We start from the raw sequence: 20,496 nt of genomic DNA, 5'->3' as shown, positions 1-20,496 counted from the left end.
TTAAAGTGAAACTACTAACAAAACTAATTTTCTATCAACTTTTCAAGAACTTGTCTATTTTAGAAACGTGTACTTCTAATGTTAACATACCTTACTGCAATTTACTCCAACGTACTAAAAACTATCCTTTACAATACAATATTGTAATCCTCCTCATAGTCACTCTACCACCTCAGTGTTAAATTTCAGGAACTTCGTCTTTTCTCAGTATAACACTTCTGAGAGTAACTGTAATGAAATCTGCTGTTCTAGAGAGTCATCTTAAATTCCCAATTGAAATGCATACTTATAAGAAGTATAAAAATATTTTTAAAATATGAAAAAAACCTGTTAAGTATTACCTGTCCAGATTATACATCAAAGTTCTACTAAATGTTTATTGTTGATAAATGGAAGGATGGCTGAGTTACAGTACCGACGTGAGAGTCTAGGTGAAAAATACTCCATGAAGAAGCAAAACATACAAAGGCCCTGAAATGGAAGTGGTGTTGGTGTACTTAAGTATGGAGGAGATGTTTTTATGCCTGTATGACAGGGAGAATGGCAAAAAGGGAGACAAAGTTGGAGTAATAGGACAGGCAGGAACCAACTCATGTATAATCTCATGGGATTTCATTGAAAGGGTAATGAGCAGCAGGGGCTTGATAGAATCTCACTTATGCTTTAGGAGCACTCTGGCTTCACCAGAAAGAATATAGTGTAGGTGGGGAAAGCCTGGAAGCAAGGATTAGAGGCTGTTGAAGTAACCCAGAGGAGAGATGATTATGCTGTAGACTGGGGTTTCCACAATGCAGATACTGAGTGGTCTGATTAAAGCTGTATTTTGTGAGTAGAACCAATAGAATTTGAAATGAATTATATGGATAATACAAGAGAAAAGAGCAATCATGGATGATATCTAGGTTTTGCACTTAAGTGACGAGGTAATTTACTAACACCCATGGAGCTGCTTTGGAGCCAAATTATGTAGAGGCAACAGTCGGTTAATTCCTGACTGGAGTATGTTATGTTTGACATATCTGTTAGGCATCCAAAAGAAGTTGAAGACGTTGTTAGATATAAAATTTTGAATATCAGCATTATTTACTTGATCTTTGAAGCTATAGGGTATCTAGGGCAAGGGGAGTTGTTGTATTTAGAAAAGGGACATTTCTTTTCCATCTTTTTCTCTGACTTTGCATTATTTTCGCTCCCATTCCTGGGACAGGTCATGTATGTATGCCTATTCCAAAGGTTTACTTTTTTTTTTTTTTTTTTTGCTTCCAAGAAACATAATAATTAGCAGTAATTCATACTGAACACATTAGGCACAAAGCTTATATTTGTTGTGACTCTCTACATTGAGCCTCTTAGAGTATTCTTTAAGTTGAGTCAAATCACTTCTACATTCTCATAGCTTTCTGTTTTCCTTTGCAGCACTTGCTACAATTTTAATGGCTGAATACAAGATTAAAAAAAAAATCCTTCCTTATATATAGAATTCTAGATAGCTTTATATAGCTTGCTCCTTCTTTCTGGCTTCATTTTCCTTTTTTTACACTAGCATATTGTTTATTAATTCAGCAAGAATATATAGGTAATAAATTCTCACAGTTTGTTTATCTGAAAATACTTGTATGTCTGAAAATATTTTGTCTTCACTTTTGAATCACAGTTTACAGGACATTTGAAAATTTGCCGAGCATATTGAAGATGTTATTCCATTGTCTTCCAATATCTATTATTGATGAAAAGTCTACTGTCAACTTTGTCACCCTGTAGGTATTCTGCTCTTGGTCCTCAGTAGCTTTTATGATACCTTCCTGATCACTGATGTTCTGAGTTTCATTCAAACCTACCTAGGTGTGACTTGTTTTTATTTATTCCAGTCTAGTTGAGCTTTATTCAACCTGAGGACTCATTTAAATTGAGCTTTATTCAACTTGAGGACTCTTGTAAACTGAGATTTATTCAATTTTGTTAAATGTCAGTCATTTATATAAAATATTGTCTCTTCCCCAGGCTCTCCACTTTTCCAATCTGGAACTCTTTTCATGCATATATATGAGCTTTTTATTCCATTCTCTACATATTCCAGTATTTTCAGCAAAGCAAAATTATCCTCAATATCCTTCAGTGAATATATTCATTTTTCTTCTATGATGAATCAACTATTTAAAAAGCCGTCTGAGTTATTATTTTAATAATTATATTTTAATCTCTAGACTTTTTATTTTTTCAAATCTTCCTGTTCACTACTCAAAATGGCCTATTTTTATTGTAGGAATTCCATTACATCCTCTTTAAAAATCTTTTTGAACATTAAAAAAACCCCAATTACTTAAAAAAATTTAAACACTTATTTTAATGTCCTTTGCTGATTGTTCTCTTATCTTTAATTTCCTCAGATGTGCATACTCCTTTTATTTTTTGGCATCTGTTATCATCATCTATGAAAGAATTTTTTATATCCATTGTAATTTTAGTCTGTGAGCTTATTTTGCTTAGGAGTTCCTGGATTGTGGTGGTACTTTCTTTGTGTAATTTTTTGGCTGCATTTTCTTGAGCTCTGGGAGATTAACTTTCAAATGCTACAATTATGCTTAATAAAAATTACATGTAATTTTCTATTAAGAAACTTTCAAAGCCTTTGGTTTTTTTCTTATCTCTTTCTCTACTTTTCTGCAGGAGATAAGAATTTAGATAGAGAACTCCTGACATGTTCATGAGGAAGTATGCCTTCATCAGTAGAATCACCAGCTTTGTACGAAACTTCCTGCAAATGCTTTGCGACTCTAGATACAATTACGTGTTCAAGGATAAGGGAATCTAATTTGTAATCTACATCAAAAAATATATCTATCCGTTGTTAATAACATTATAAATCTATGGTACATGCTGAACCTAATCCTCTTAACAGTCTATAAAGACATAAAATTTAAAAATAATGTATCTTTTCCAGTGTTACATACAGAAGGAAGAAGAAAAAAAATTGATTCATTGAGCTCCTATAATACAGCAGGTGTTTTATAAATGTTACTATATTTTGTTATCACAAAAGTCCATGTTCTTCTTGTACAGATGAGGGAAATCAGGCTGAGAGATATTTATTTACCCCTGAGCATACAGCTAGAAGACAGAGTGGGATTCATATTCTAGACTGTTCATCCCAGGGAATGGCCTTTTTACTAGACCACACAGGTGTTATAAAACATCCTGCAGAAAAATTCCTCATGTTCAGTTTACAATCATTGCTTGGTCTTCACTGATCAGCAAGGTCTGCAAGTCAACAGGAAGTATAATTAGAACTGTCTTCTATTCCTAACTAGGGCAGGGGCTTCAACCTCCTGAATACTTAGAGAAAAATTTACCTGCTTCCTCCCAATCTGTTTCCCTTTTTGTGGTCTCTAGGATTGTCCTGAGGACTATCGTTTGGAGATAACTTGCTACTCTGCTTTGGTCTGCACTCTTGTCTGGCCCAGGGCTGCCACATGGCTCCCTCAAAGTTCCAGACCTTGTCTGAGCTTCATAATTGCCATATATAGCTCTGACATGGACATAGTCCCTGAAGTGCACAAATTTTACACTGCTTAGTCCATTTTTAAGCTTTTATCTCTGAAACAAGGAATATTAATTTCTCATTTTAAATGCAACTCACCAATGTTAAGCACTTTAGAGTACTCCCTGCAATCTTGAATTGTTACTCCTAAGATATGAAAGACTAACTGAAAATCAGTAAGTCCAAACGAAGTCTAGAATTTACATCTAGAGAGAAGAGAAAGGGAAAATTGGGAGAATGAAAGATGAGACAAATAGAGAAGGGGAGCCAGGGGGAGGTAAAGAATACTGAAGTTATGATGACCTGCGCTGCATCAGAGCCACTGTAGGATTATTCCAAACATAACTTTTGGTTAAGCTGTTCACTTGTGGCTAATCTCAAAAGGCTTCATTGTATGATAATTGGGAAAGATGACTCTAACCAGGTTGGTGGACATGTGAAATCAGTTTTTCAATATAGATTAGTAATCAGTGGAATAAAAAGATACATCCTGGATCTGTCTATCTATCTCTCATCTTTTATGCCTAATTAAAATTCAAAGCCAAATATAATTGTAATATTAAATTGATTGTTCTTCATACATACTATTATTACTTCTGTTAGCACGGATACCCAGAGTTTACATAAAAATATATTCCCAGGGCGCCTGGGTGGCTCAGTTGGTTAAGCGTCTGCCTTTGGCTCAGGTCATGATCTCGGGGTCCTGCTTCTCCCTCTCCTTCTTCCTCTGCCCATCCCTCTGCTCATGCTCACACACTCCCTCTCTCTCGCTCTTTTTCAAATAAGTAAATATTCAAAAACTATATTCCCCACTCCAGGCACCTTCTGAATTTTGGTTCTCTCAGTTACAAAATCAAGAAGAAACAGTTTATGGGGAAAATACATCTTAGCATTTTATTATGACTTTTAAAATTTTAGATGGTTTACATGTCCTTGGTTTATTTTACCAATCATCATTATGTTTTACAAATATGTGTTGAGAGCCCTTTATGAATAAGGACGTAATGACATTTTAAGTGGGTGGTTTGTGGAGATTTTTGATCCTGTGTCCATTTAACTATAAAAAATTAATAACTTACCTTGACCAGGTTGTAAAAAAATCTAATCCTGCATATAGGATGTGTCAAGATATGGGGAAAATTGGAATGGAGAAATTAGTTAGTAGTGAGATAAATCAAAGCAAGGGACTTCTCCTTGAATGATCTATTAAATTCACTGAAAATATTTTACTTGAATTTTCTTTATGGTTGCCTTAATCTTTCAATTCATTTTGTATTCACAGACACAGGCTTTCTGTTAGTGTAAGCTTTGGTGATTTATGACATATTATGTTCATAACATCTAATAGGAAGGATAATAGGCTGAAATGTGCAATCAGCTGGAATAGGATTTCAAATGTAATATAGTCTCAATATATTATATTACTTCTTCCAACTTCTCAAATATTCAGCTGCTATTAAATCTTAGGGTCCTGGATTTCATCAAAAACAGTGTATTCATGGATTTTTGTAATGTTTTGTAAAAGAAGTAACATGTAGTATATTTTTCCTTGGTTTATAAGCAGCATTAACAAAATTACATGCTTAAAAAATAAAGCTTTGCTGTCTAAAGCATATTTTTAAAATACCCCATATTAAATGGAATCAACAGTATCACATAAGAAATTCCACAAAGTCTCATCTGAAGGTTGAAACAAATGAAATTATCCTTTACATAGGTTGAAAATGATTGCATATCTATTGGTTTCAACCTAACACATGAAGAAATCCTTATTTCCCAGCCTTAACACATTTGTTTTGTGGGAAGCACTATTTTTGCATGATTACATAGCAGCAAGCATTCCTCTTCACTTTATGGTATCTCAGAATAGGAACAAAAAAATGTATTTGTTAGAAAAAATCCTACGGTTTATACCCTATTACAAATAAAGAGCGAAGACCCAACTTATGCGTATGAATTGCCTTTTTAAGTAGAAAATCACCAAATATCCATCCAGTTGTTTGAAAGAACAGTTGTTCCTTTTCCCTTTGGCTTGTAATATTTCAGTGGTCACAATATTTGATATTTTCCAATCTGCTATCATTTATAAACCATCTTACTAGGCATTCACTTCTGAAAAGCCTTTTAACCCATTAAGTAGTTAAGCCAGATACGAGGACTAAACTACTATTCTTCTAAGTCAATGAGATAAGGTCCTTATGCAAGTTGCTATAAGAAGATGTCTCACCAAAGATTTATTATTTACCATGTATACATTAAGAAAGTAAAATTGGCATGGGATGGTCTCAGGAAAGCAATACGTATTTTTGGATTACACACTGAAATAATGTAAATGTATGATCCATTGACAAATTGACTTTGCCAATGTTATGGAAAAAATGATGTGGCAAAACAAATTAAGATGCAGTTTTCGTTTGTGATAAAGGGCCTGTTCCCTTTGTGAGTTGATTTATTGTGTTCTTAATCTGAAAAACTAATCACTAGCATTGCAGGAGCCCAAAGTGAGGGGAAACTGCTCACTTTCAGAATGCATATTAGAAGTCTGAAATTGCACCCAGTTTGTTTTTTTTGTTTTTTTTTTTCCGTTTGTTAGTAGGCCTCTGTTATTAGGGTAGCAGTTGCAAACACATACGTGGGTTTGCCAGTAACAACTCACAATTTGTGCAAAGTTGAGTCTTCGAAACTGAGCAAATTTGCTCTCAATTTCCCGCCAGCGCTTGCTGAGCTGGATCTGAGTTGGCTCCACTGCCATTGCGGCCCCATCCTCAGACAAGCCCTCAGCTTGCCTGCGCACCACATTCAGCTCCTCTTTCTTCTTCTGCAATTCACGGTCAATTTCCTATTGAGCAAAACCAATACAGGGCCCAGGGCAGTTAGCTAACCACATCAACCAACCCGCAAGCAGCACACACTTCTCTCAGAAATTTCAAAGGCTGTTGTCATTTTATTGTCATGTTCCGTGATTTACAACTATGGAAGCCATCACTGTCAACTTCCCCCAAGGATCCAGATGTTATTTCAGTTATCCTTCGAATGCTCAGTTTTAGATATGTTAATTAGTAAAATATTTAAATTCATCTAACATTTTCCTTTCTTCTCAATTCCTCTGGTGTTTTGGGGGCTAACCCAAATTGGAGTGGCTACTCATTATTTCTTAGGGACCATCCACATAGAATATAATTTAGAGGGTCAGTGCTTATTTATTTTCTTTTTTAAAGTTCTGAGGAGCTCAACAGAGAACGAAGCAAAATAAAAAGTGTGAAATAATAACAGAAAAAAAACATCTTCGGACAATATGCAAATCAATCTATAGAGATTTGACACTGATGTGTGAAGATGCTCTGATGAAATGAATGTGCTAACATGAGAAAGAAGTCGTCCATATACCGATAAATCATTTGTTCATCTGGAACAAAGATACACAAAGTCAATTACAAGTTTACCAGAAACCATATGACATTTCTTAATTCATTTTACATTGTCTAGAGATAAAACATTTTATTCATTTCACATTATGTCAATTTAAAAAACACTTAATACAATACATTTACCAAAACAAAACACAATACAAGGAAATGCAGCAAATCAGAGAGAACACTAAGAGAGGAAACAACAACATCAACGATTTTAAATACGATCCACACATGTTAAGATAAAGAAATTAAATTGTAGCAATAAAATCTAGTATTGACATTCTAAAACAACATTACCTTTATTTTCCTTTCATCTCTGGGTTCAGGTAGGCTGGCTAACTTTTTTTCAATGTCATCCAAGCATTTCAGGAGATCATCAGCCTGCCTCTTGTACTGATACCACTGGTGAGAAATTTCTAGAGCCTTTTTTCTTCTTTGAGACCTCAAATCCTGTTCATGGTGCAGATATTATTAAAATATCAATATATATGTATAGTACACTTCTGGCTGTAGTTATTTACAAATAATGAACCCCTCATCTTCTTGTACAGCTTCACTTAAATTCACATTTAAATGCTGAATATACAAAGAGATGATGAAATTAGGTATTTTTGTGGCAGGACCTATTCACACAAAGCTAAGGGAAACTGAACAACCCACTTAAAGTATTTTCTCCTGACATGTGCATAGTTGTTCAGAAATCTTGTCTTATTTAATTGACTAAATGAGTCAACTAAATTATCGTGTAGTCTATGTGAAATAGTTTAGTAGATGAATACACCTGTATTAACCAGACACTTGCACAAATTTAATGAATTTGTACTTGACTTTTAAAATAGATACAAATTCTAAAATTTGTATCTTCAGCCCTGGGTTCATCAACAAAATTTTAAGTTTACATAGCGAAGCAACTACATTCATGGTTTTAGCAGTCCTCGTAAAAATTTTCATTGGCCATGAATATTTTGTGATTAGAAACATGAAATCATCCTAGTTACCATATAAATTGTTTTGAGCTATATACATAGAAGTGTGAAAGATACATATCTGTGAGTGTACATGAAAATGACAACTATTATAAAAATGCTCTTTCTTTTCAGGCTTCCATGGCCAACTTTTTCTTATTATATCAAATCGTGTTCCAAATGCAAAATGATGAATTAGTTTAAAAAGAAAAGGGAAGTGCATGGTTTCCAATCAACATGATGAAATAAATAAGGGCAACTGCTTAATAAATCAACAAAGGGGGGCAATTTATCATCTTGCTCCTTACAAGCACACCCAGTGTCTTCCCCGATCAATAGAATTTGTTGTAATGCCATTTTATGATAACACAAGGGAACGTAAGAGTTCAGAATACAGCTTTCATTTCTTCAGAACATTAGTAATTAGGGTTTCACGTACAGATTTAACTGGAGCAAAAGAAAATAAGGAAAATCAAAGAACTGCTGAAATATTCATTGCTTTGGAAAAGTTCTGACCTTCTTTGAAATATTTCATAAGGACTAGAACTGGAGCCACTTGGCAGGTTAATATAGTTACTGAATTTGGTGGTGTAGATTAGTTTGGCAAGTGGAGCAGATTTTCATAATCACTTTTAACATTTATTTGCAAGAATGATCTAAATTTCATTCTCATTTTGTTCAAAATGCAGTTTACATTTTTAGTTGAATTTCTAAACCTCCTGTGGAGGTAATAAATTCCTGGGATGAGCCAGATGGAATGCTGCTTTTTTCAAAGGTACCAGGATAAAGCCATGTGAATGAGCACTGAGCCATGTCTTATTCGTGACACAACTCACATCTTCACCAAGAGAAAGGGCTTGTGGTCATAAAATCTCAAACTCCTTTCATTCCCTAAGCACAAGGTGATGCGTAATGTGTAAAGATATTTAGAGACATTATATAGATTTCTTTAGAGATATGCCAGATAACCATTAAACACTGCTGTGCAGTAGGACACATATCATCATATGACCACTATTGATGTTTTGGAAAGCCTGGTCACAGTTGGAAGTGTGTGAATTACAGAGCTTTCTGATTTTCTGAGCACATTATGGCTTGCTCTTACACTCCCTCAAGAAAGAGGCCTTTTCTATTTACTATATTTATCAGCAGTTACCTTCAGAACACCTGCTGGCCAATTAGACTTTCCTTGTGGATTCCTTGCGGGCACAATATTGTGTAATTACATTCTCAGCAGTGTTTATTTGGTTGTCTGACTATATGGGGAAAGGTTTTATACTCTTATTTGCATACAGAAAGCAGACTTCATCCACCTACTAGGTGGATCTACCCGCATAACTACATAGCTCTACGAGAGTGATTTACAATGAAAAGTTTGGCAATTAACAGTATTAGAAAATCAGCCATGCATGCCAATAGGGGATATTGAAAAGCACATTAAAAAAATAAAAGGTTATTTCACAAAACTCTTCACAAGTCCAGTGTCATGTCAAGAACTTCCTAAATATTATTATAGAAAAACCAACACTATTCTGTCCTTTCTGCACACATCCAGATGAGTCACATGGGTGCTTGAGGCTATACGCTACCACTGGTTCATATGAGAGTGCCAGTTCTTCTTCAAGGACATTATTTTTGAGGATTCCTTTATAAATGAAATTAGACTCTCTAGACGCTTAGTTAGTTGCAATGAGTGACTCTCTTAAAGGCAAAATGAAGTTAATTGAAAAAAAAATTAAGTAGAATCCCAGGCCTTATTAAACAAATATTAGATTACCAGAACTGGACCTACTTTAGATAAAATCAATAAAATATAGGCAGCAGAAAACCCACAAAAATATGAATTGGTTATTCTGGCGGTTAAGCAGGTCATTCAAGACAGACGTAAAAGTAATGTAAAAATAACTGTATCAGAAAATTAAATGTATAAACACAATGAATAATGCATTGTAATATTTTCCAAGCACTACTCAGAAAAACTTGTCTCAGCCAAAAAAAAAAAAAAAAAACCTATTTTTTAAGCAACACTTCTTTCAAAATCAAAGACACCACTCAAAAATGTTAAATAAAGCACACACACTGAACAGGAAAAAAAATGTATTTTCTGGTGACTAAGACTCTTAAGCAGATTTTATTTATGCACAATATAGTTTACCCTACATATGAAAAAAAAAACCACAGGCAAGGTATATTATAATTTTAGCTCTAATACCTTGAGAGCATTATGTTTTGTCTGTAACAGCTGTTGTTTTATCTTTATTTCCTCTCGCTTTCTCTCATCTGTGATTCTTTGTTGTAAGTTGTCTCCTCTTTGCAACAATTCTTTTACAGTACCCTCATTGTCTTCACTCTGATTAAAAACAACAAGTACAGTCTTCATTTTGGTTTTTAAAAAGCTGTACATCGTTAAAAAGAGATAATAAAAAATGTTATTTAAACACACACAAAAATCCAATTTAAGACTTTCCAGGAAAGTTATTCTAAGATACTATGCTCATAGTTTTGCTTTTATATGGTTTACTTGAGCTTTGAAAAGAAGGATCTAGGAAGGACGCCAACCAGTTCAAAAGGATACACCTGATGGGGGGCATTTGTAGGAAGATAAGGTTGTAAGGTACTTCGTCATTTCAGACAAGGTACCAATTGGTGTGAAGCATTCTTCTGGCTTTGATTTTTGGTAGATTTCCTGAAATTAGTTTGGAGAAGTGAACTAAACGTGTCATCTATAATGTAACCTAACCCATGTAAAATATGGATGTGGATGCATGTCAGATGGCAACGATTCTTAACATTTTAACACACTCACTCCCAAGTGAACATATTTTAAATGTACACTAATTTCTAGTCACCTACTTTAAATAACCTGTATGTCCAAATTTAGCACAAATATTAGGGCATTATTAAAAAATGATGTGTTCAATCGCTGCTGAATATTGCAACTAGTTTCTAAAAATACATCAGATATGCATGTTGTTTTTAAATAAATGCAATCCAGTAAGTATTAAAATATAGATTAGGAAAATTCCTTGAAAATTATTTTCGGTATGCATTTAGTTTTTAAACTCCAAGAATAATATTTTCATTTACTTTGAAAGAAAACTATTTGAATAAGTGCCAGTCTAATATGGTAGCATATATGACCATTTGATTTTTCACTTCTAGTTTCCTATCTTTCTTTCAACTCAGTATATGAAAACTTTCTTTTGAGGAGGTTCACCCTGCAGTGGTACTCAAGGTACTCTAATGAGCTAAGAATAACAAATATTAGACAATTTTTTAAAGTCACATGTATGTGTATTTGTGTGTAATCATCCATAGTACTCAAATGCTACCTATCTAAATCTGCAGTGCATATTTAAACTGCTATACACAACTGAAGAATTATTTATTTTTTCAGAGGAATGGCATTTTATCTGAGATTTGTCAATTACTAGTGTAATAAAATAATATAACATGGACATATGTTTATAATCTGTGAAAGACCTTATTTATTTTAAAAAGTCTTTCCCTTTTAGTCTTTCCTTTGCTGGGGCTGAGGACAAAAAATAAACAACAACAACAACAAAAACCTGCTTCACTTCTTCTCCCATAGCAGGTAAGGGCTAGCCATAGGGCAGAGTTGGTGAACAGCCCGAGGTAAACAGTACTCTTTTTCACCTCAGCGCCCTCTGGTTTCTTCTTTGACACGAAGGAGAGGTAGCTGTACCTCAGCATCTTGGAAAGCCTCTTCTTGGCTTTCTTTTGTTGAGCTGAGTTGGCAAAGCCACCAAACCCCATACATGGGGAGTACCGACTGATTCAGGCAGCTCTAGGAATTCAGAATTGATACCAGTGTGAACTAAGATTGGTGGAAAATAGTTTTCCTATTGCTTCACATGCCTACTATCTAAAATTCATATGTTGCCTTTTAATGTCATTTTAAAGCATTGTCTGAGAAGTTCCTAACATTGATACATGTCTGAGAAATCTCAAGCATGATATATGTAGAAGTTAAGAATGCCATATTGGTGATGGCTGTGGAAGAGGGAAAAGGAAATTGTGACAAGGACGTGGAAGGAGAAAAAAGTCAGTGAAAAGAGGTGTGATGCAGAAATATTCAAGCCAGAGAGAAATGTAACAGACATTTTGAAATTAATCAGGGTTGAAGGAGAATGTTATGAGTTTGGGAACAGCCCACATGGTTAGATTTCTTTACTCCCATGAAATAAGCAGCATGAATTTATACATATTTTAGACATCTATTGTACTATTTCATCAACTTTTTGTGAAAACCACTTTGTGGTAAACTTTAATAAATAATTTTTATATTGTGTCTAATACCCTCCCTCTGAAATAAACGTTATACTACCAAAATCATGACTGACACAAAACACCATCCATCCTTGATGGCTGAGTTTCTTATTAAGTTTCCAATTTATTTTCTAATTTAACTCTTTTCCCTCCATTACATTTTGTCCTCTGAGTTTGAAAATAGTACAGGTCAAAGCAAAACTGTGGACCTACTTATTAGGATCTGCAAGTGCTCCTATGTGACCATACCACAGTAATCTGGCATTCATAATAAACATTCAACCAGAATACTCTGCATTTGTAATAAATCATTAGAATCACAAAATGTGCAAGGTATGCACCAAGAACTTAGTTGGAGACTTGAGTTATCTAATTTCTTTTCAAATATTTATTCATTTCCACTCCTAGGTCATTCATACTTTTATCACAACCAATTTACCATATCTTTATTGAAGTCTTCCTCTTTCAGATTCACCCCCTGCTGAATTTCAGCCTCCAGTGGTTCAAGCAATTTTTGTATATCTGAGTTAAACTGCTCCAATTCCTTCAAAGGAATGGAGGCCTAAAAAAAAAGATAGTGCTAATTTAAATCAAAATTACTTTTTATTAGAAACATAAACCCCCAAAATTACATTTGTTCAACCTCCTGTTGCTAAAATAATGACATGCATTATGTTTCCATATTATATTTTATGAAGGCTTTGAAATACAACTGGGAAAGTACCTGAGGATGCAAATAAAGACAAACATTTAACATCATCAGAGCTGAACATACATGCAAGATAATGCAATTTGTCATTCTCTTTTTTCAACAAAAGTTCATTTCCATATATTTGAGCTAATTGTTCATATTCTAAAGTTGAATTTGATCTTATTTAAAATATTCTGATATAAATACCATTTGTGTAAATATGTCTTATCAGAAATTGCCTCATTCACAAGTAACAGTAACCTCAGGTAGAAAAGCAGAATTGTCTCCTTACCCTCAGAAAAACTACATGGCAATCTGCTCCAATACTTTAAATGACATTTTTAGCATGGAAAATTTGACAGGCACGCTCTCATAAGACAAGCAATGCCATGAGCTTGCCTTAGGAATACTTTCTTTGGTAGCACAAAAAATTCAAATGAATGAACCCAGAATATTTCACATAAAAAATCTGAATATATATTTTTCAACTTTACAAACATCACAGTTTCTTTGATTTTGAAATTCATATTGACCATAGTCTCAAAAAACTTTAAAGCCCCTTTTTTCTAAAGAAACCACTTGAAGAGGAGTGATGATTAAAAATACATTGGAAATTAAATATATATTCAAAAGAGTAGGCAAGATTTAATTATCAAAGTTCAAAGAGTTAATAAAATAAATATGCTATTGATCTTTACCCTGTATTCAATTTCTTTGCATTAAAACACTAAAAAATATTTTATACCTGATAGCTTCTGAAAACTCATAGATGACATATAGAAATCTTATTTTCTTACAGAGCTAAACATTTGCCCATTTGTAAAACCAATTCAGGAACGACCCCTGGTGTTTTATGCCAGGACGACGGCATGTATCAAGTCTGGTCCCCACCTACTGTTCCCCATTACATTCCCAGTCATAATCTTACTCTTTCTTTATTAAACAGCATCTCCTAGAGGACAATAAAGATAAGTGTTCAAGGAAAAACCAAATATCTACTCATGAAAAAGTGAATAATCAAATGATATTAACGAGAATGTGATTCGCACACACAACGCAAATAGACACTTGTCAGGCACTTTTACACACATCAGAAAGGATTTATGGGCTCTTTTTTAAAAAGTGACTTATTTTCAGTATTATTTTTAAATCCTAATGAACATTTGCAATTTGAGATGTCATAGTTGGTTCTTGAACCAGTACAGAATGGGAGTATTGTAAATATGCTTAAGGGATGTTTCCACCGCTGTATTATAAACATACCTCTACACTTTTAAAACATATTTCTCAAAGTATTATAAATGCAAAAAGATGAACAACTTTTTGAATCATAACTAAACAATCTTAATTTGATACTATTTTGTGTTATTGAATTGTTCACATTTGCTAATATTTAATTAGAGCAACTGCATTGTTCTACATAATTATGTGAAAATACAACAATAGGTATTTTTAAAATAACTTTTATTGAGTGCTTGGGTGTCAAAATAACATGGGTCCATTTGCAGACATACTTATCTATTTTACTTCTACCCATGCTACCTCTCTAGCTCACCCTCTCTCCCCATAATCAAATACAGGGTGTAGTTTCAAAGGCTCAGAACTTGGGCCTCCAAGCATCTTTATCAATACTCCTTGCCTAATGCATTGTATTATCTTCCCAAATTTAACTATAACTTTCACAGTATCTCCCAGATATTCATCTTAAACTGAATTTTTGAATTCAACATAGACTTTCCAATAGCCAGCCGATTTCTCACTTAGAATTCAACATGTCTAGAAATGAGCTCATTATCTTTCCCCCCAAGCTGCTTGCAACACCAACTTCCCTAGTTCTGTAAATAGAAGACCTTTTTTCCCCCCTCAGTCATCTAGGCTTAAAGTGTGAGTCATGTTATTTTTCAACACTTCACTCTGATATCTAATCAAATCAAATAATTGTGAATTAATTCACCATGATCTACTTGCTTTCTATTCCCAGAGATATCATCTCTTGTAGTCCTTACACAGGGGTTAAGGCAATAACCTCCTTACAGGGGTATAATCTCCTTCTCACATGACCAGTTCCATCCTGTGCACTGTGATCAGTTCAATATGTTCCAAAAACATGGCTTTCATTAAGTTATTTCTCTATTCAAGAAGTGTAAGTAGAATGAAGTCTAAACTCCAGCATGATAGTCAAGACTTCCCCTAATATTGCCCCAAGGACCTTTCTAGCCTTATTTAAGTGCACTTAATATCAAGCTTTCTTACAGGCCTATTGGTGAACTCTGGGTACTTCCCTACTTCTTGGCCCTTAGAATGTTTTTTTTTTTAATCTTCTGGTGAAGAGCCTATGCTCCTGCATGAGAATGCCAAGACTGAATCTGGGCTCCACCATTTAGTAGCTGGGGGACCTTGGACAAGTTGTGTGTCCTCCTTGAGCTCCAGTTTCTTTATTTGTAACATGAAGATAAGAAGGATATCTACCTCATAGGGTTGTTATGAGGATCAAATGTAGTTAGAATGCTGTCTGAGACACAATAAATGCTCAATAAATATGGGTTATCATTTTCTCCCCAAATCCTATGTATCCATATGACATATGATAAATGCTCGACAAGTATTGACTCGGTCTCCTCTCAAAATCGTACCCATCCATTGACTCCGTTAAAAGATCCTCTTTTGAAAACATATGGTTTATGAAGGATAAAATAAATGCTTGTTGACAGAGCATTTCTATTTTACCAAGGTAACTGACAAAATCATTAAATTCCAAAGGTGAGCATGGAGAAACTGAGACTCAGTTTGGTAACACTGTGTCATTCTGAACAACAAAACTTGTTGATTAATTAATCTGTATCAATGCAGAGGGTAGTTTCAAAGAAGATGCCAAAGGGCTTTGTATTTGTTCTGCTCTGTGCAGTATTTTCATCAGGAAATATTTGGAGACACAAAAAGCATGCAAAAAGACATGCAATGAGAAGGATGAGTTCCATGAACACCCCATGAAGGTAAGGTATTTATCAAGTCTTGTTCAACCTGGAGTCATTCTTGGTACATAGTAGGCACTCATAAATGAATATTGCCTGACAAACTAAGTAAATGAATGACTAATCATGGGGTAGTAGAATAAACATTTCAAGGAACTCTTGAATGGTCTAGAATTTTAAATAACCCAATTTTTGTTGTATAAAATTGAAAAGACCTGATTGGCCAAATGCTAGTAACAGTGATACCACAAAGTACAAAAACAATATAAGCAGATACAAATAGCTTTTAGGAAATACTACTACAAAATGATTTACTAATTAATCAAGCAAGATAATGCAAACTTAGATTTTTATTAGTAGTATATGTAGGGTCTGGATTTCCTGATCAAGGATTACTCTGCATTTGTTTAAGAGGCCATTATACAGATTAGGGATTTGAATTATTCTGTGTGGTTCCAAAGTGAATAACTTGAATCAATGGGTAGAAATTACTTGGAGCCTCAATTTTAGTTTAATACAGGAACAACTGATTAGTGCCATATTTTTTTTCTTTCTTAAAAGCACTAATTTTAAAGTAGTGAGTTTCCCATTGCTGAAAATATACAAGCAGAGGCAGAATGATGATGTATTAGGATATGTTAGGAATAAGACACTTTTCACATGAATACTTCCCTAAAATTTTATCAACTTATAGTGAATTCTCTTCTCTGAATTCAAAGGGTTTTGTCTGTAGCAATGCAGCTAAATAGAAATATAACGCAAGTCATATATATAATTTTAAATATTCTAGATGCCATACTAAAAAGTAAAAAGAAACAGATGAAATTAATTGTAATAATATATTTTATTTACCTAATTTCCCCAAATATCATATAAGCCTATAATTGAAATAAAATTAAGAAGATACTTTACATTCACTTTCTCCTATTAAGACTTCAAAAACCACTATGTATTTTACACATCTTAATTTGGAGTAGCCACATTTCAAATGCTCAACAGCGGTATGTGGTTCGTGGCTACCTTTTCAGACAGTACAGATCAGTAGTAATTATTATTATTATGACTTTGAAAAGAACAAATAGCTCATTATTAGTTTGAAATCTATCACAAGAGTAATGTCTTACTAATGAGAATCATGATGCTAATGTTTTAGTCAATAAATTTTAGTGGATTTAGACAATTCTTACAATGTCCATCTTATTCACTTGCATTCAGATATGTTCTCTGAGAGGAATTTTCCAGAAGCCTTCTGGGGATAGGAAAACTTATGGGAATGGGTTCCACATGATCTATCAGGAGTCTCTATTCCTCATTTAATGTGTACAGTACCCTACATTGTACTTCAGTATCTCTTACATATTTGAATGTAATGTTATTTCACTTCCAACATTTTATGCTTTGTCTCACCAGTAGATTTTTTAATCCCTGAAGTTCAGAATATATCTTATGTACTCTATTTTCCATAGCAAATATAACTTCTGTTTTGTTTTTTTTTTTGTATAGAAAAGGTACTTACTATACCAACTACTAGTTTTAGAACATCCAGTATATTAATCGAATTAACCAGTGACCAATTTTGTGATGGAAATAACCATAAGTACTCAACCCGATTATTTTGGCTATACTATTGACCGGATCAGACCAGCCATTTGACATCTGTGTGATTAATACTCTGTTCAGATACAAGGAGTTGGGAAAATTTAGATGCTTCCTTAAGAGTTCACTGGTTTACCATTAGGTCATAACAATTCTAATACGGCAGGCACTTCTCTAACCAATTTTTTTAATATATCAATACTTAGTCTTTGTTGTTTTGTAATTTAGAATTATTATACAAGTTTATCAAAGAAATGCATAATAAGCAAGCTTCCATAATTTAATAGCTTACTCGTGAGTCACCAAAGTTTAAAACATATAAAGTATATAATGCCTGTTTTTTAAACTCAGAATTATGATAAATTACTTAAAGATTGAAAGCAATGTGGATAAATCATCTTAATTATTATGTAAATTACTTCTATTGAATTCAAAGAAAATATATGACCACAGAAGAACTAGAATCACAACAAATTACACAAAGTTAGACAATGTACACAAGATAGGTTTAGAATACACAGAAAATAATCAAACAAAGATTATAATATGGTAGGGAAGAATATAAACCAGGCATAGGTTCTGCACAATTTAATTTTTTACTTACCTTTTCATCTTAACAGCTTTAACATGACTGTGTAGTCATACAAAATACAAATAAAGTAAAACATACGAAAGTTTAATAAACAGATAAATGGACACAAAAGAAAGAAGAGACAGAGAAACTGAGAAAGACAACACTTTGTTTTCCTCGATTTTTTAATGTTTCAGTTTGCTTAACAGCTATTAATTGTGCTTTGCTGTATGATTTAGGATTAATGAAATTTAAGGCTTTGTTAAAGTCTTAGCATTAAAGGTGACTTATATAACAAGTTAACAAACAATAACATACTGAAAAAGGTAAAATTAATTACAAATGGATTCACTGTAAATTGGAAGCATTCAAATTACTCAGATACACTTTATAATTTTTAAATTGTAACCTTACTTTTAGTTAAATATTACTTCTAATGTGCATAGATATACTAACATAATAATGACTGTGTTTACACAGACAGCAAAGTAAACATTTGTTCATATGGACTATGTACTCTCAATAATTGTGATAAATGGCCACTACATTCAAATTACACTAATATCTAAATTGCAAATAAATAATTTGAGTGCTATAGATTGGTTTAAAAATGCTTCAAGTCAATCAGTCTCCTCTTCCCACTCTGCAGCTTTGAAAATTTATTTATCATTACAATGTCGGTATAAAAATTAAATTAATTCATGGAAACCAAAAGGAATAAAGTTTCAAGGACCAGTAACATCCTGTAATACAGAAAACACATAGTACTGATATGATATGAAGAGTTATTTCAAATCCAAGTATCTGGAGAGGAAAGAAAACTTACAAAGAAAAATACGCATATTAGAAAGACCTATCTAGAATGAAGATAATCACATAGTTTATAGATTCATTCACTCACTTATGTTAAATTCATAAGAGCAAACTCCAAAAAAACATGAGAAATTAAATTTAAGAAATTTAATTGACTCAGAAGACTGACATTATATTGGCTAGATTCTTTTACTAGTTAGCTAAGGTACTGGTTTATCTTTGATGCTTTGAGGATGAGAATGTGAAAATGAGGTAACTTCCCAACCTTGTGGAGTTAATTAAAGGATGTTACCCAGTACATCAGCTTTTGAATTGATGAGATTAATCTCATGGTCATACTTTTCAGAATTAGATAGAAAATATATTGATTGGTTAAGATATATTGGTGGTTCAAGAATCAGCCCACTGCCTGCTTCTTGTTAAATATAACTTGGAATATTTCTTTACCTCATGATTAAATGAGTTCAGAAGTAGCAGCTGAAATAGGAGAAGGAAGGATTGCACTGTAAAAATATATGAGGGAGACAAATGAATTAAAAGCAAAAATACAACACTTTGGACAACTGTGTGTTTTTTCTTTTCTCTTTTCTTCCTTTTTTCTCCTTCCCTTTCTCCTTTCCTCTCTCATTTCTGCTTTTTTGTTCAATTCTTTTTGTTTTTAATACAAAGAAGTGCACAGAAATCATTGTTTTTTTTAGGTGAAATTAGACATGTTTATATTAACATATAAACTGACAATAAATACCTGATAATATAAACAGAGGTAATAAAGTATGCTGGGTTTCAGCATGCTGGAATAGACAAAGCAATGAACCAGGATTTGACATTTTTCTAACCACGCCAACTGTGAGAACATGGGCAACCCACTGGCTCTCATAGACCCCTGTAAATATCTGAAAGTCCCTGGTCCAAGGAATGATTACTTTTGCATCCGATGATGACTGATCAGAGGAATAGTTTTCCTTCTTAAAGGATAACAATCAGGAATCACCAAATAGCTTTACGTATTTAAATGTCATGCTAATAAGACCCAGTTAGTTCTAGCAAATGACATTGCTCACCAAACTGGATTAACATTTACTTTGAAAACATTTTAAATGATTGTAAGAAGGATTTGTTACTAAATTTTCAAAAGAATTAACCTTGATAAAGGGATAGCAAGCTACAAATGTGAGAAGTTGTTAATATAGGAATTCTGTTGCAAGGCTCATTTCTTATTTATTTTAGCGCAATAAAATTAGCAGGTATAGTATTACATGGCTTGGATATTAATTTGTTAATATTATTTGAGGATATTAACTGTAATTGTTACATTTTTAGTACCCTACAAATTATGCAATTCCTGTGGAATTTTACCAAAGTTTTTATTTATGTTTTCTGTTATAATTTCTTTGTAGAAAATTTTATTAAAAAGTGTGTGTATGTGTATGTGCATGTGTACAACAATACACATGTATTACTATATATGTGTGTACACATACGAACACACACATATGCAAACAAGAATAACCATACCAATTAATGGGCCATGTTCTTTTCTATCCGAGGAGGTGTTAAATTAGAAAGAGACTACAAAGTGGAAAAATATCAATATATTTGTATTGATAAAGTGGATTACTGAAGATTAGATATTACTTAAAATTTTCA

General features: G+C 33.3%; 1 protein-coding gene across 1 annotated transcript in view; it reads right to left on the bottom strand.

The window, feature by feature from the left end:
* DMD (dystrophin) overlaps positions 1-20,496 on the bottom strand; it is a 2,077,064-nt gene that overhangs the window by 1,190,034 nt on the left and 866,534 nt on the right. Inside the window, exons 38-41 of the mRNA XM_021677947.1 lie at positions 12,646-12,768; positions 10,129-10,266; positions 7,249-7,401; positions 6,195-6,377 (exon numbers count right to left, since the gene is read on the bottom strand). Of these exons, the coding sequence (XP_021533622.1) occupies positions 6,195-6,377; positions 7,249-7,401; positions 10,129-10,266; positions 12,646-12,768 (597 nt within the window). The remainder of the gene's footprint in view (positions 1-6,194; positions 6,378-7,248; positions 7,402-10,128; positions 10,267-12,645; positions 12,769-20,496) is intronic.

The sequence above is a fragment of the Neomonachus schauinslandi genome, chromosome X (genome assembly GCF_002201575.2).
Source record: "Neomonachus schauinslandi chromosome X, ASM220157v2, whole genome shotgun sequence".
Classification (NCBI taxonomy): domain Eukaryota; kingdom Metazoa; phylum Chordata; class Mammalia; order Carnivora; family Phocidae; genus Neomonachus; species Neomonachus schauinslandi.
Note: the sequence above shows the minus strand (reverse complement) of the source record. Positions and strands in the feature narration are given on the sequence as shown.